At 36.0% G+C, this 17,599-nt stretch overlaps 1 protein-coding gene and 1 pseudogene across 1 annotated transcript in view; both read left to right on the top strand.

Annotated features, from left to right (window-relative positions):
- Positions 1-17,599, top strand: part of PIK3C2G (phosphatidylinositol-4-phosphate 3-kinase catalytic subunit type 2 gamma) — a 352,823-nt gene that overhangs the window by 84,435 nt on the left and 250,789 nt on the right. Inside the window, exons 9-12 of the mRNA XM_058743529.1 lie at positions 859-981; positions 6,376-6,409; positions 11,502-11,697; positions 14,169-14,291. Coding sequence (XP_058599512.1) covers positions 859-981; positions 6,376-6,409; positions 11,502-11,697; positions 14,169-14,291 — 476 coding nt within the window. The remainder of the gene's footprint in view (positions 1-858; positions 982-6,375; positions 6,410-11,501; positions 11,698-14,168; positions 14,292-17,599) is intronic.
- Positions 7,125-9,810, top strand: LOC131483714 (serine/threonine-protein phosphatase PGAM5, mitochondrial-like; annotated as a pseudogene).

The raw sequence follows: 17,599 nt of genomic DNA, 5'->3' as shown, positions 1-17,599 counted from the left end.
ACATCTAATATTTAGATGGAAAAGGGAGTTTGGATCACAAATGGAGTACACAAAGTACTGAGACCTAAGCCATAATAAGACTGTAGTTTAATGTACATAAAGTAAAGGTAGTTGATGTTACTAGAAAATTTTAGCCTGAAAAAAAAGAAGAGAAGGGAAACATGACAATCATTTTCATGTATTTGATGGCTGTCCAAGTGAAAAGGTAATTAGCTTTACTGTAAGTACCTCTGGAATGATAAGTTGGAATAAATGGTTGCAAACTTAGAGACATTCATCTTGATTCAATATGAGAAAAATCTTTGTAAAAATTACTTGTTCAAAAATTGATAGACTGTCCTGTCGGTAGAGAATTCTTCCACATTACAGGTATGCAAGCAGTCATGAATGTTCTATTACACAGGAGTTTGCTAAATTCTTTCTATCTCTGTGACTCTTTGAGTTAGTGAATACTGACAAGAATGCAGCTTTGTTATTTTATGCGCTATATTCGAGCTTATCTCAGGAAATACTTGATGTAACATAGACTCTGAAAGAGCAGCATTCTAGTACTTTAGATATTAATCATATCTTAAAATTATTTTGAACATTGGAGAAGATTGATGACAAATTTTTCTCCTCTGCATTGTTCTGGAAGACAAAACAAAACAAAAGAACATATCATTCCCTCCCACTGTCATTTAGCTGTTCTGGAGAATCATATTGAGTTCACATAAATAAAATAACTGGCTTTTTCCACATGAACTACTCATAAATTTTTCTTTTCCATGTTATAATTGAGTAGTTGTGTTTTCTTAATCTGGAAAAGACTTAAAATGCATCCGAATTAAATTGCATTTTCTTATTTTTCATCCATAGCAAAATGTAGATAATATTATTGAAGAAGTAAAAAATATATGCGGTGTTCTGGGGTGTGTGGAGACCAAACAAATTACAGATGCTGTAAATGAACTAAATCTGACTCTTCAGAGAAATGCAGAGGTAAATATACTCATTTATTAGACAGTAATTATTTTAAACCTGAGTTCAATAATTAAGAAGAGTGAAAGAATTTTGCCTACTGTGTGTGTGTGTGTCTGTGTATGTGTGCATAAATATTTCAATCATTTGGGGGTAATGGAAACTTGATTCTATTATACCAAATAGATTATTATACCAAAAGGATTCAATTAAATTAAAAGGAAATTTCTTACACCTTTGAAGTTTGTAACTGCAATGCATCTTCCAAGTGAGACTCAAATCAATCCTACTATCCTACCTAGAGGAAACAATTATGTAACATTCACAGACAAGTGTTTGTATAGACTATTAATGGCTTTCATGTGCACCAGTATATTCAGGAGTAAGTATCCATGCTTATGTGGACAAGCACACATATAGGAAAGACCAGTTTTTTGTGGTATCTTTTGCTGAATTTGCAGTGCATACTGCTTATATATAATGCATTAATACCATTTTTTTCCAGTTAAAAAAAATAAGTATTATATGTTTTTTTTAATCTCAGAAATCTAACATAGAATTACAGGTGTGATTATTGCCCAAGAAAAAGATTAGGAAATCTGGTCACAATAATCCATTCAATCTTGTTATTAGTTTAGCAAATGATGAAGAAGATACGATGATGATAATAACTAATACTTGATAGTACACTGCAATAATAAAATAGTTTCACTTATTTATTACTTCATTTCATTTCACTTTTATTTCATTTCAGTTCATCCTCCCAACAATACACCATGAAGTGGTGTTTTAATGTTAATTTTATTATTAAAATCAGATGCTTAGAATGCTCACGTACAGAGGATTAATAAGTGGCCAAATAGAGATTTGAAACTAGGCCTCTTCCTCAATATATGTGAAACTTAATAAGAAAGAATGATTACATTCATTCTTTACCTGAAGGGAAAGGAACAGCACAGATTATATTACCTTGAATATGCCAACCTTGAAATTTCAAAAAGACTGATTTAGAAAGTGGACAATTATATTAATATATACAAATCATCATCATTGTTTCAAATGTTGGATTTTCTGTGTCTTATTTTAATTAGAACTTATTTTTGTAATTATAGAGTAATAATGAATATAGAAATTTGAATACCTTGTTTGCATTACATATAGGGACAGTGATGACTCAGGAGCAGTGGAATCATCCTATCAAAAGATTTTCCAGATAAACATTCATTAAAAGCTAAAATTACAAAGCATGAAGAAGTCAAAATTTAAACAATATAATCAATAAATATCAAAATTCGATGTCTGAAATTAATATGTGTTCATTTCCTTACATTTTTCTTAATGGGAAAATATCTACTCTTACACCTTCCAATAGAAGACAATGAAGTACCTATATAGTCTCCAAAGCTGTTTTTGTATGTACATATTAATATCCATGGTCTTCAGAAAAGACAACAAGGTAAAAAATTTGAAGTGATCACATTTAATCTGGTCATATTTTTCTATTCTGTGTTAGAGTGGGAAGATTCCACATAGTCGCCAAAAGCCTATCATCAGTATGTTGTGAAAATAAATATTTTGATAAACTCAAAAACTTAAGAATTATATGATGCTAAGAAGGACATTTCAAGGATATCCTTTCCGAGATAACAAGGTAGTGAGAGTTAACTTTCAATAAGCAACTAATTTCTCTTAGAGTATCACATTTGGGAGACATTACAAGCACCTAGAGCTGGCAATAAAATACAAAGAGCTTAGGGTCATGCAAATATGATTTGAACTCAATATCTACCAGTTTTTAGCTGAACATCCTTCGGAAAATTAATTCATATCTCTGCATTTCAGCTTTCCTCACTGCATAAACAAACAAACAAACAAACAAACAGCAGAATCTACAGGGTTCCTGTGTTACAAATAATGTTAATAAAGGTCCAAATGATAGTGTTTCTTGCATAAGTCATTATTATTACTGAAGGTAGTAGTAACGGTGCTGGTGGTACTTTTTGAGATTCCTCCCCATATAGCCGACATGAAGGTTTTAATTCACACAAGCACCACGTAGGTCATTTTCTCACGACTATTGATTATAGCCAACATCATGACAAATGTGAACCTTTGCCAGAGGAGGAGACCACATGCATGAATGTGAACACATGTCTTTCCATCTGCTAAGACCACTTGGTTGTGCTTCAATGTTTATGTTCGGCTCTCAGTGAATCAATACAAACAAATAACTGATCAAAGAATGAGGAAAATCTCATTTTAGGATAAAGCACTTCAAATGCCGTTAAAAATATTACAAGATGCAAAAGCTTTATCTTAAAACATTCATTTTTGAAAACTCCCTAAAAGAACAAAAATGGCAATTTTCTCAGAAATGTCAAATTTTCAATATAGCTGAAGCCAAAAGAATCCTTCAAAGAGAAAGTGAATCCTAGGAAAACTGAACAATTATAATTCTTATGAAAAGCTCATAATCACATTTCACCTATCTTATATACTTATGAGCACTAACATATGTGATTACTCACACATAGAAATAAACAGTTGACAATTACCAGTTTTATTTCATATATGTCAATGGGAAAAACAGACAGTTTAAAACTCTTAGTAAACAGATTCTAGGGGTGCCTGGGTGGCTCAGTTAAGCATCCAACTCGATCTCAGCTCAGGTCTTGATCTCAAGGTCGTGAGTTCAAGCCCTGAGCTCGGCTCCATCCTGGGCATGGAACCTACTTTAAAAATAAATAAATAAAAATAAAATAAACAGATTCTACTTATTCTGAGCACACTTTAAAAGTTCACTTATTCTACATCACCTTCATTCAAACATGTTCACCTCTTTCTCCATCCTAATCGAAGAGCCCACCTATATAAGAATGCTAGCACAAACAGTAAGTACATATTTTCAGAATTTGTGCGGTAACCAACTGCAGTTAACAATGCCAAAGTACCTCAGTCTGTCTAACCACCATGAACCTAAGATTAAAAAAATACTGAGAAAAATGAATCTTCTGCCAACAAACTCAAATTTGAAAAGCTTTCCTTTCCCTTGGCTGCCTTTTTTGGTCAACTTGCAAGAGACTATTTCCTGCCATACAGAGAAGTAATGAGGTATTTATTAAATGTAAGTTTTGGCAAGATGATGAATTATATCACAAATGCAGTTTATAGTCTTATTCAGCACTGGAAACAATTTTCCATCCTTCAAAATTCTATTCCAGAATCTCACATAATATATTTCCATTACATGTTCATACAATAAATGAAACACAAAGAGAAAAATATGGTCTTACACATTGTGCTGTAGGTGGATGTCATGGTGATTTTAAAATACAAGTTTATATTTCTGAAATAAATTGAATTCTAGTTAAGTCAGGCCATCTTTAATGGTCTCATCCACATGGGTGAGGTGAAGATCTTATGTGCAATTATTAAGCCTGGTGGTGTAAACTACACTCAGATGAAATATTATACTTAAGAGAAATGCTTCTGAAAAGGTTCACGTGAACAATGCTTTTAAGTGAAAAAGCTATATATACATTTAATTAAATTTTAAACATGATACAAGTGTTTTCTTTCAAAAGGAATATTGTAGCAAGTTCTTGATTACAAAAAAAAAAAAAACAAAAACACCACGATTATCCTTTGTTTGAGAAACTGGGCTTTAAAAACAAACTTAAAGCAAAATTTTTAAAAATGTAGCACCAATTAAAATGGATTTGACATATTAGAAAATTATGTTTGCTTTCAGACTGAAACCTCAGTTTTGTGAAACTGTGTATCGCTATATACAGTTTTCATGATAATGAAGTTATAACCAGTGAATCCTAAACCACTAAAGTAATTCTAGGTCTCCAACAAATAGAAACACAAATAAACAGGGGCGCCTGGGTGGCGCAGTCCGTTAAGCGGCCGACTTCAGCCAGGTCACGATCTCGCGGTCTGTGAGTTCGAGCCCCGCGTCGGGCTCTGTGCTGACAGCTCGGAGCCTGGAGCCTGTTTCGGATTCTGTGTCTCCCTCTCTCTCTGCCCCTCCCCCGTTCATGCTTTGTCTCTCTCTGTCCCAAAAATAAATAAAAAACGTTGAAAAAAAAAAATTAAGAAACACAAACAAACAAGCAAATAAATAATAAAACCATACTAATGAATATGAACTAAAATGACAAAAAATATAATTTCAGATAGTACTGTTTTATTTAGAATATGGCCACAAGTGTTTTACTGTCAGTCTTTAAATCTCCTAAAAATAAAGAAATGAGGGGCGCCTGGGTGGCTCAGTCGTTGAGCGTCCGACTTCGGCTCAGGTCATGATCTCACGGTCTGTGAGTTCGAGCCCCGCGTCAGGCTCTGTGCTGACCGCTCAGAGCCTGGAGCCTGTTTTGGATTCTGTGTCTCCCTCTCTCTCTGACCCTCCCCCGTTCATGCTCTGGCTCTCTCTGTCTCAAAAATAAATAAACGTTAAAAAAAAAAAAAAAGAAATGAAACTATACCATAAATCTGTATGATTCTGCCCACTTGATTTTTTTTTTTTTTTTTTTTTGCCCACTTGATTTTTTTTAAAGTTTATTTATTTATTTTGAGAAAGAGAGAGCATGAGCAGGGGAGGGGCAGAGAAAGAGAGGGGAGAGAATCCCAGGAGAGGGGGCTCAAACCCATGAACCGTGAGATCATGACCTGAGACAAAGTCTGACGCTTAACCAACTGAGCCACCCAGGTGCCCTTGATTTTGCCCACTTCCATCCAGCCCTCTTTGCATAGCAGCGCAAAGCTCGCAACTGAACGTCTGCTAATAATAAGAACTGGACATACTACACAGAAAGAATTAAAATGCACTTATTTCAAAAACTTATTTACTGCTGGGGAAGGAACTGAGTTTAGCCAATATATACAGAACTGTTCTAATAACACTAAACAGGCTTGGGGTGCCTGAGTGACTCAGTCGGTTGAGCGTCCGGCTTCGGCTCAGGTCACAATCTCATGGTTTGTGAATTCAAGCCCCGCGTTGGGCTCTGTGCTGACAGCTCAGAGCCTGAAGCCTGTTTTGGATTCTGTCTCTCTCTCTCTCTCTGCTCCTCCCCTGCTCGTGCTCTGTCTCTCTCTCTCAAAAATAAATAAATAAACATTAAAAAATTTTTTTAAAAAAAACACTAAACAGGCTGAATTTATTCTAAATTTTTTTTCAGTCAAAAAACCTAGATTGTTTATTAAAACATTCAGAATGCTTTCCTTTTACTTTATAATTTAGCTTCCTTCTGTTTATTAAGCAACATTGATACATGATAACAATAAATATTTTGTCTTTTTATGATGCAAGAGAAATTTCAGTGTTTAGATCTGCATATAATCAGTTTGGTTGTTTTGTGAATTTGTTTTCTAAATAACTATTCTGTCTTTGCACTTATTTTTCTTTTTCAGAATTTTCATCAAAATTCAGAGACTTCAGCAAAAGGTAAAACATACATGTACCCACATTTAAGAAACAGTTACAGAAACAAAAATAATTTAATTCTTTTCAATTTTTTATCCAAATATTATGGTAGCACACGCACACAAACATTTTTTGAGGCATAAATGTTTTGCTAAACTGTTTTTACTGATGGAAATGATTATTCTGCAAGTGAATAAAAATCAACACTCTAAACTTTTAGCCTGACATTTTTAAGAAATGGGAAAAGTCAAGAGGTCTATAAAAAAGAAAGGAATACTGAAAATATTTTTATAACCATTCCAAGAACTATAAAATTTTATTTAGCTACTTATATTTTGATGTAAGAAGAGTCTAAAAAATAGCAGATGTCTTCCTTCAAAGTCACTAATTTCAAATTTAAATTAAAATAGTATTTGAAAGACCAATCTAACATAATATGTAGGAGGATTAGGTCCTGGAATAATTAGTGTTCACAGAGGCTCCGAGCCTATAAAACTGCAAGCCACAGGAGGACTTTGCCTCTATAGAAAACAGTGGATATGCAATAGTGTGGTATAGAGCAAAGGATCTGGCTTTTGGAATCTGGTTAATTTCAACTCTGCCACTTTTTGACTCTGTGATCTTAGGGAATTAAATTCTTTGATTCCCCAATATGCATAGCAGACATGATAGTTACTTAATGTGCAGGGTGTGGTCAGAGTTGTTCTTGCTTGCACAGGCAAGTGGTATTTGGCGTATGAACCCTGCGAGTATCTTCAAGGAAACAGACTCACATACAAACGATAGCCCCAACCTGTCCTCCATTCCCTTAATCATTTTTAGGAGAAAGTAATGTGCGGAGGGATATCCTCTCTACTCTAATTACCACCACTCAAAAGAAGACATTCAATTACATTTCAAGAGCTCCCCCCTTCACATCACCGAGAAATATGGGACGGCAGAGGGAATGGAGATAAAACAAACACACACACAAACAAACTGTACTGGCGCAAAAATCCCTGTTCCAGGCATTCATAACTCCAGAACATCATTAAGGAAGGGAAAGGATAGACGCCCCCTAACAATATCACTAACACAGAGTCCAAGTGATACAATGAAGAGAGAACAAGCTGGAGGTTATGTCAGATGGAATTAGCCCTCTCTTCCTTTCTTCTAGGAATGTTGGAATAAAATCCCTTCATTCCATAGTCCTAAGGGCTTGGGATATAAGATCCCAGAGAACTGTGTAAGAATGTTCACAAAGACTTCTTTTTAATGCTAAATCATCACAGATTCTAATTAATGCATCTTATTTTTTTAAACTTTAAGTTTATTTATTTATTTTAAGAAAGAGACAGAGAGAGTGCATGAGCAGGGAGGGACAGAGAGAGAGAGACAGAGGGAAAGAGAGAGAATCCCAAGCAGGCTCTTCACTGCCAGTGCAGAGCCCTGCGTGGGGCTTTAACTCACAAGCCATGAGATCATGACCTGAGCCAAAACCAAGAGTCAAATGCTTAACTGACTGAGAAACCCAAGTGCCCCTAATTAATAAATTTTAATCAAATATATATTGTCACTATTTCTCAATTTATGACACTATAACTCTATTCCCAGAGTAAAATCAGGTGTGATAAATGTTATTACTCCATATTTCACCACCAACCCCACTATCTTGAGTCCCTAGTACATTTCTGATGATATGTGAAATGGACTCTTCATCCAGAGTTCTGGAAGTAAAGCATAATGCATAAGCACACATCTTTATACTACCTCAAAGAAGCAAATTATAACCAAGAACTGTATTTCTGCAGAAAAAGTCAAGAGTAGAGTTTGAGTAAATACCCAGATAATTAAGATTTCCCAAAATACATGCTGGGGCTTGAATTGATAAGATCTCTGACCCAACTTTATGATTTATTTTAGATGTGTATTCATTTGCACAAGGTTGGGAATTATTAAGAAGTTTATACTTCCTGATTCAGAGTACCAACAGCACAATGTGGGGACTGGGTAACATGTTTCTATAAATTTATAGTTCCCTGCCTCCTGTTGTTCAGGAGAATCCCTGTTGGTCGGCCTCAAGAATTTGAGTCCTCTTTAAAAACGATTTTTATGCTGCTTTACTCTTCTGTTTTATTAACTGCTACTGCTGATTTCTCTGAGAATTTTAATTAAGGCTTATTTCATGCTGCTCATTCCCTCAGACTGATTTCAACAAAGGGCACCATTTTAAGTAAAATGTGGCCATCTTATAAATTTTGTACAAACTTACGAATAACCAAGTGAATAATAGCATGTGTTGAGCAACAAAAGAATGTTTTAATTATGGACAGAGCTTCTGAGGGACAGGATGGGGTTCAGAGAAGCTCCCTGCTCAAAGTGGCATGATTTTTGAGTACCAAATTGTCTGGTATTGGAACACTGCAGACTGATGGAGGAAAAAGCTGGCCCTTTTATTTTCTTTTCAAAACAACTAGAAACTACAAGCAATTTATGCTTCAGAAACAACTTGACGAGGAAGTGCATGCGTTTGAATAAATACCAGTACTATGTGACTTGACTTGGCACACATCAAATCAAATCAAAATCACTGCCCGTTTTAACAACATAATTTCAAAGGACGCGCTTACCTGTTCTCTCGGTGACTTCTCAGCGGCAGATCTCGGCCGCCAGGCCCTTCTCCCTGGAGTTGGGAGCACCCAGCCCAAGCCCAGAGCCTAGCGGTGCCGCCGCCACAGTGGGCGGGGCCACGTGCCGCAGGGGTGTCTGGGACCCCACCAGGTACTGGGAGGCCCACAGACCCTGATCAACATCCGGAAGAGGAGCCTGAAGTCTGCAGGAGAACTGATGCCCAGGCTGGACCATTACAAAGGCAAGGCCATGCGGCACATCTTCATCATCAGGCAATCCCAGTACCCGGTGGACGCCTCTTCCGATTGCACTACCGACTCTCCTAGGTCGCAGACAGGCTAGGCTGACTGGTGTTCCGACTTGTAAACTTGGGATTGAAACTTAATAAAATCGACCATTCCTCCATGACCCACGCGATAGAAACCACTGACATCATCAGCAAACACGTGCCAGGGGTCTGCAAAGTCAGCACAGACCTGCTGAGGGAAGGCGCCCATATCTAGCTGAACGAGCTGAATCGGCCCAAGTCGCACTGGAAGCCCGAGACTGAGGGTATTAGGAAGACAGAGCCGGAAGGGAAGTGGCTTACTAAATTGCATCCACCTGGCTGACGCCAGGCAGCAGAACGGTTCTGAAATCTGCCATGCCACCTTTTGCAACCTGATGTGTCTGGCGCCAGAGTTCTTTCAGAAGGCTGGCACCGCCTCTCCCTCAACAACCGCGACATTATCCAGCTGGTGGTCTGGTCTAGTTGCAGAGTAGCGCTCAGGGCCCTCAGGGACACAGGGTTCAGGCCTCCTGATAAGATCTAACACTCCTGAGGAGGGCCTCGAGGCCCCGCTCTCCTCAGTGCTGTACCCAGCTGGATGTGGGTGTCACCAAAGAACACAGATTCCCTCTCTCGCTTCCCTCCACAAGTTAAGCTGCAGTTCCATTTCATTTCTCCAGGACGACGTGGCCGAAAAGTAGAAATATCTAAAGTGTGGCATTTCAGTACTTTTCTTCTGGCCCGGGAAGGGAAAGAATAACATTCAGATCAGATTAGGCTGATTTCTTTTTCAATAGTTTTCTGCCTTAAGCTGTCCAACCAGAATAAATTTATAGGATTTAAGGAGGCCTGTTTCGGGGATGAGACTGAAGCCTGGCAGATTCACACCGAGGAGCTCTTTGACCATTACCGTAGGTAGCTGTGCCACCTGCCTGGAGGCCCCTTCAGCAAAGCCCATCATGCATGAGGGACTCTGAGGAGGGCACCAGAGCTTCCATTCACAACTTACTTCCCTTCATACATTCTTTTCATTTCCTAAACCCTTTATCACTTAAATATTTGTTAAAGATTTTCTTGATTTGGGTTAAAAGATGATAATTTTTGAGCTTTTATATTTGAGTTTATTCTTCATTTAACTTTTGAAACACTATCATAGTTGAGTATTAAAACAAAAACAATTGCAAATGAGTGAAGTATATTCCTTCACTCATTCACTACTGCATACAAAATGTCGGTAGTTGGTGTTATTTAGTGGCCCCATGAAGAGGTGTGACACTGAACACCACCCCTAGGATAATGTTCATCATCCTCAAAAACTTCACCATTGTAATGACGCTATCTTTCCTGATTTTGATCAAAGTCCACTACCTGAACTACCTGGTCCATTTCATCAGTCTCTTCCACTTCCTTCCTCTCAGGAAGGAATTTTATTGGGAGTTTATTAGGAGAGAGAAATCCAGGAAAGTTTACCTTAAATTCCGTGATTAGGTGACCCTTTCCATCTGGTCTATGAAATTGGCATGCCTTCATTTAGTACACACTTAACAGCTATTAGCCCCTATACTTAGTCATTTTTTTTCTCATTTTTTTTCCTTCGTGACAAGTCACTTTTAGGAATAATCAATGAACTCCGTTTAAACAACTAATAGTAAAACTTAAGTAAGGCTTCAATTTTGAAGAGATTTAGTAAGCATCATAAATCTTTCAAGCTTATTTCAGATCTCAGCCAGGTACTTTTACTGTTCTCCTTTTACAATAGCACAATGTATATGATTAGTGTTCAGTTAATGGTAAACATAATAGCATAGTCAAATTTATTATGATTAATTTTTAGATAGTATTTGTTTGAAGTACTTCTAAGCCATGTAGAAAACATGTTCCTTGTCTGAAAGTTAATTCTTAACAATCATAAACTAGAATAAAAAATATTTCAAATTAAAGAATGCCAAATTAATAATCCAAAACTCTGATCTATGATAAAAGGCCATGATTCCAAGATTTTTGCAACTGAAGATGTGAAAGCTTATTGATTATCTACACAACTATCAACTAATTCAGGCTGCATAGAGAGGCACAGATGGCTAATTGGTGTCAGTTGGTAGATGGTCATTTTAATTAAATTTTATTTAAAAGTTATCATAAGAAATTTCAAAGCTGTAATTGATGGCTTATAATGAGTATGGCCCTTCACAGATGACCTGCTTTCTATCCTTCCCCCCCTCTCCCCCACCTTAGGCTTGATAGAGAAAGTGACAACTGAACTCTCCAGGGCCATCTACCAGCTAATCAGTGTCTATTGCCGCAGCTTTTATGCAGATTTCCAGCCTCTAAATATACCTGATGACATTTCCTATGTAAATCCTGGACTCCATTCCCACCTGAGCTTCACAGTGTATGCAGTTCACAACATTCCAGAGACTTGGGTGCACAGGTGAGTGGTGGTGAGTTTTTCACAAAACTTTTAGTTAATATTTACATGGCTTCTAATTAGAGTATAATTTGTCTTGTTCTTATTTGCAGGAGCAAATATTTTATAAGATTTTGAAATGTAACCAGTGTAAATTTATCTTAATTCTTAAAACCATTTTTAAAAACGTCATTACCAAATGTGCATTCCTTTTCCCTCAAGTCTTCTCCCATTCTCCATATTAAAAATAGCTGCATACTGTCAGTATATCATTATAGAAACAGAAAATTCTCAACCTACTTTATGTAATTGCCCTAATTTTTTTTTTTTAATGTTTGAGTTTAAAAGACCAATGCTAATTAACAGAACAGAGGGATAGCACACACAGGGAGAAGTACTTAATAGAAAAAAAAAATCACTGTGATACCCATCAAGTTGTGAGTGGTAAATGTTTTGTGAAATTAGTACCTTGATAAAGTGGAAATTAGCCAAGAGTAATTTGAGTTACATTGGAAATTAACCACAATTATGCCTGGAACATTGCTAGATTTTAGGTTGGCTCTATTATGTAGTATTTTCTTTAATAACATGATTAGATTCATATTATGATCATTATTTTATTTTAAATGCTTATTTATTTATTTTTGAGAGAGAGAGAAAGAGAGAGAGAGAATTGGGGGGAAGGGGGAGTGCAGAAAGAGAGGGAGACAGAGAATCTCAAGAAGGCTGAGTGCTGTCAACGCAAAGCTGGATGCGGGGCTTGAACCCATGAACCGCGAGATCATGGCCCCAGACAAAACCAAGAGTCCGATGCTCAACCAAGCACCCTTATAATCATTATTTTAAATGCCTTATGGATTAAATCTATAGTAGAATGTGTATTAAATCAATTAAAGTTGATAAAAGAATAGTAACTTATAAATGGATTTGTTGTACCCACTGCATTTAGCATCTCAAAGAAAAGCTGAAACCTTTCCAATAAATAGACAAAAGAAAATGCTATCTGTATTTTTGAAAATAACTGAACTGTACACATATTTATAAAGTTAATTAGAAAGAAAAATTGGCTTTTGTATGTAAAAAACATTACCTATCTACACATACACATATTTCTTTAAATCCATGGGATGATTCTTTTATGCCTTTTTCTCAATTTTTTGAAAATTTAAAGGTCTGATGTATAATATAATAAATATAATAAAATAAATTTCTTACATTTTTTAACCATTAGCAAATACTTATCAATTTTAACTAACATGGAAAAACTAGCCAGATAAATACTGATGACACTATATGCACAGAGCCTGCGTTTACATACGGTGTGACAGTTTTGTTTGGTTTTTTTTCCATTATTTTTCTATTCTCTGCTTTATTTCTGCTCTAATTTTTATTATTTTCTTCCTTCTTTTAACTTTGGACTTAGTTTGTTCCTCTTTTTCCAGTTCCTCACATATAAAGTTAGGTTGTTTATTTTTGATATTTCTTCTTTTCATGTAAGTATTTACTGCTATAAACTTCTCTCTTAGTACTGCTTTTGCTGCATCCCATAAATTTTAGTATAGTGTGTTCATTTTCACTTGTATCAGTATTTTTTCTAATTTCCCATTTGATTTGTTTTATGCATTGATTGTTCAAAAATTAGAGACATTTTGCTTCTTTCTTAAGAAACTCATATTTTTTGTTCTCCCTAGTGTCTGTTTGTGGTACTACAAGTTTGCCAGTGCAGCTGTAAGCTCCCCAGCTCTTTTTGGTTCTCAGCTGCTCCCTGCCAGGTCCCATCTGTGCTATGAGTTAGGTAAGACAGAAACCAGTCTCTCAGGCCACCACCCAAAACACTGAAACATTGGACTCACACTCCGACTCTTTTTCTCCCTAGGAAGAAGCCAGAAGTTTGGATGTTCTCCTCTTCATTTTCCAATGAAGAGGGAGAAAAGACAGGGGCAAGTGAATTTGTGCTAGTTCAAATTAGATTTGGTTTAGGCATTTAGATTTAGGCAGGACAGAAACTAGTTCCTTGGATAGCCCCCTAAAAAGTCTGAATGCTGGACATATGTTCCAGTTTTCTCTTTCCCACCCCAGGGAGAAGCTGGGAGTTAGGTTTCCTCCTGATTACACTACACTCTACTGGGGAGGAGTTCTGGAAAAGCAGTGCCACAAATTTTCCTACTGATTTCTTTGTGACTGGTTTGCACTTGCCTGGAGTGCAGGACACTCTTGTTTCTAAATTTCTCACAAAGGGAATTCATCCATGTATTGCTGAATTGGAGTTTCCATGAGGGAAGGAGGGTCTAGGGCTTCTTGTTGTACCACCTTGCTGATGTCACCCAACATGAATTTTTAAAGTAATTTTTGAGGTATACTTTATACAAGCAAATATAACTTTTTCATTTGACTTTTAACTATAAAAATAATTGATCCATATAGAAAACTGGTTTCTTTATAGTCTTCAGCTTATTGAATCAATTTTTTAAATTTTTATTTTATTTTTTTTTTAGCTATAAAACATTTTCTTTTTCCTGTTGGCTTACATATGCTGGAAAGAAGTTGTGCCAAGTGAGAAGCTACAGAAATATTCCAGTCAAAAAATTGTTCTTTTTCTTGGTCAACTGGAATGAGATGTAAGTTTAATCTTTATTTTGGCAAGATCATTTATCTAATAAAGATCAGGGATTCTTTTTTCTCTTTTTTTAAAACTGAAAGATGTGATTTTTTTAAAGATATTACCAGTTGATGTGATTCAGTGATGTGATAAATATGCTCATTCTCGTAGATAACTGAGTGCACAATTCAACAGGTTAAAAAAATCCATTTAGAAACCTAGACAAGTATCCAATTTACATCAACGAATTGATCACAAAGGGAAATTGGAGAAAGCAGAATTATTAATCATTCACACACTATGGATATAAGAGATACCCTCTATTTGGGGCTGAGGGAAATAGATTCTAGATATAACAAAGAAGAAAGAAAATACCTAATAACATATGTAATCTCCATTTTCCTATGAGAGCCAATTATAAATGTATTTAAACAATCATGTTTTTTGATAATAATTATGCCTTGTGTAAACTACCATCTAGTTTTGGGAGACTGGCACCTACTTTCTCATTTAATGGAGACTTGTTAAAACGTGAAGAAAAAAGCACCATCTTGACACAATCCATGCCTTCCTGCTCCCTTGTATCCCCTCCCTCCTCCTCAAGTCTTTACTTTACTCAGAATCTCAGGAGACTCAGGCCCTGGCTATGGCTATTTCATGATTACTTCTGCTTTATTTCATGATTGCTTTTCCTTGCTGTTCCTATGACATTATTCCACTAGCTTTCAGTCATTTCTCTGGCGTCTCCAATGCTGCCCTTACAATCAATTTTCTTCCTACCTCAAATAGAAAAAAAAAACCCAACCCACTATCCCTCAGCCTTTTCACAAGATCTGGCTTGGGAGATGATTTGGCTCCCCAATATTGTGCTTTTTCTCAGAGAAATATGCGTCAAAATTTCTAGGACTCCAAGGATGTTGTTAGATAGTGCCATTTATCCCAATCTTAGTGTTACTACAATCAATGGAGACATGACATTTGGCCTTCAATTCTTAAATACTCCATAGTTCCTTCTATGCTAAAGCAATTCCTCCTTCTTCTAGGACTATGACAACATTTATCTTCCTTTCTTTGGTTAGGTTCTTAATTCCTTTGACCAAAGACCTGTTCTTTAATTACAAAATCCTCTTCTATTGCACAAAATGAATTCTGCTTATACAATTCTTCAATGGCTCCCCGGTTCTTACAAGATAAAATACAAATCCTTTAGCACAACATACAAGGCTCCTAGTGGTTTGGCCCCTGCCTATCTCTGCACCTTTATCTTTGGAGTTAGCCCCACTCCCTGCCCCTGTACCCAGTCATTCTGCATCTGATCTATTTATCCTAACTATAAACTGAGAAATCATGTCTCTGCTAGGGGTCCTCCATCTATCAAGAGCACAGTGCCTTTACTGCCCACCTGTCCTTCAAGACACTCTTTTACCTTCCCTATAAACTCTTTTTTATATCATTGGAAATAATTGGCCACTTTTTCTTTTGTTGGTTGATGTGAACCTCAATCTACTCTTACTGAATGTGTTTGCTTATATTTCTGTTTGACTTTGCCAAATGAAAAAAAGATCTTTTGTTTTTGATATTTTATTTTATTCTATTTTTAAAATTTTCCATTCTGTTCCTGTCAACACAAGCAGCATTAGATAGAGTAAGAGTTCAGTGTTTATGGACAGGCAAATGAATTTCATGTAACAAGTGATTCTTTAAAAATGTTATTAACTAGTTCAATGACTAAAATTATTTTTCTGACTTAATTAAAACTTATTCCTAACTATTTCAAAAAATCAGATTAATTTTCAGCTGATAGATATGTGCTATCATTTAAACAATTCAAGAAAAACACCTAGTAATTCTAAAGTCAATTTAAAAAATCCTCCTCCCAAACCCCAAATAAATTGAAAATCATTAGTGTTGTTGGAATAACTACACTGATGTATTTTTCTTCTGTTCCTTCAAGGCTGTATATGTACTATCTTTCCTGTGAGTTTTTGATTCCCCCAATAGAATTAGTGACCTCAACCAAGAATTATTTTCATTTGATTTCATTTCTATTAAAAATGGAATTAAAAATTACCATTTTTCTAGGTGCTTGTAGCATTCTTTATGTATTTTAACATGTATCTATTATACTATAATTGATTATACATTCCATTACTAGGCTGTACACTTAAGGACAGAAAATTTGTTATTTAATAATGTATGACATAGATTTGACATATTTAATCATCATAGTATATCCAAAATATATTATCTCATCTTAACAACAAAAATATGAAACAGGTATTGTCATCCTTTTTAAAAGATCAGTGTTTTGAGGGTTATGAAGCATAATTAACTTCTCCTAGTTCCCACAACCAGTAAACGGCGGAACTAGTGCTCAGATCTACTCTCACTCCAAAGCTGATGTTTTTACTGTGATTTCTATACTATTTCTTAAAACATATAAAATCCTTGGCAGAGTATTTATATTCTATAGATAGTCCTCACATCTTAAATTTAAAAAAAGCTCCATTCTCTTACCAGCAGCTACCCTGTGTTTTTCCTCTGCTTTATAGCAAAACCCTTCCAAAGAGTTGTGTATATTCACTTTTTTCATTTTTTCCCCTCTACTCTAAAATATACTCCAGTTAGGCTTTCATCACTCTGTTTCACTGAAATTGCCCATTAGAGTCACTAGTGACCTGCATAGTTAAATCTAATGTTGGTTTCTCAGTCTTCATCTTACATCCTCTATTTAGGAGTATTTGGCACTGTTGCTCTCACCTTCCATCTTGAAATATGCTCTCCACTTGGCTCCCATATTCTTTTCGCTTTCCTCCTCCTGCACAGGACATTACTTCTCTATCTTCCTCTTTTCCCAGACTGATCATGATCTTAGCACTTACACCTCTTTTCTGTTGTGTCTAAACTTACTCCTTTAGTTTTCTTTTACCATCACATATCCTTAAATGCATCTATATGCCAACAACTCCAAAAGTTATATCACCAACCAGGCATCAGTCACAAACTCCACATTTATACACTCAACATTTCTGAATCAATACTGGAAACCTTACATTCCAAACTTGTTCTATCCTTGGATAGCCACCTTGGATGATCCTTTTCAGTTCCAGTTGTTCAGATCACATCCTTAACCTGAATCTCCTGCTCTCAGGAAATCCTACAGGGTCTCTCCTCAAAATATTTCCAGACTATTACTTCTCATAACTTTCATTGGTATAGGCCCCCATTCTCTCTCTCCTGAATTACCAGTGTTTTATAATGGTCTCCCTACTTCTCTTGCACCTCGATAGTCCTTCTCACACAGTGGCTAAAGTGACTTATTTTAAA

The sequence above is a fragment of the Neofelis nebulosa genome, chromosome 8 (assembly GCF_028018385.1).
Source record: "Neofelis nebulosa isolate mNeoNeb1 chromosome 8, mNeoNeb1.pri, whole genome shotgun sequence".
NCBI classification, from domain to species: domain Eukaryota; kingdom Metazoa; phylum Chordata; class Mammalia; order Carnivora; family Felidae; genus Neofelis; species Neofelis nebulosa.
Note: the sequence above shows the minus strand (reverse complement) of the source record. Positions and strands in the feature narration are given on the sequence as shown.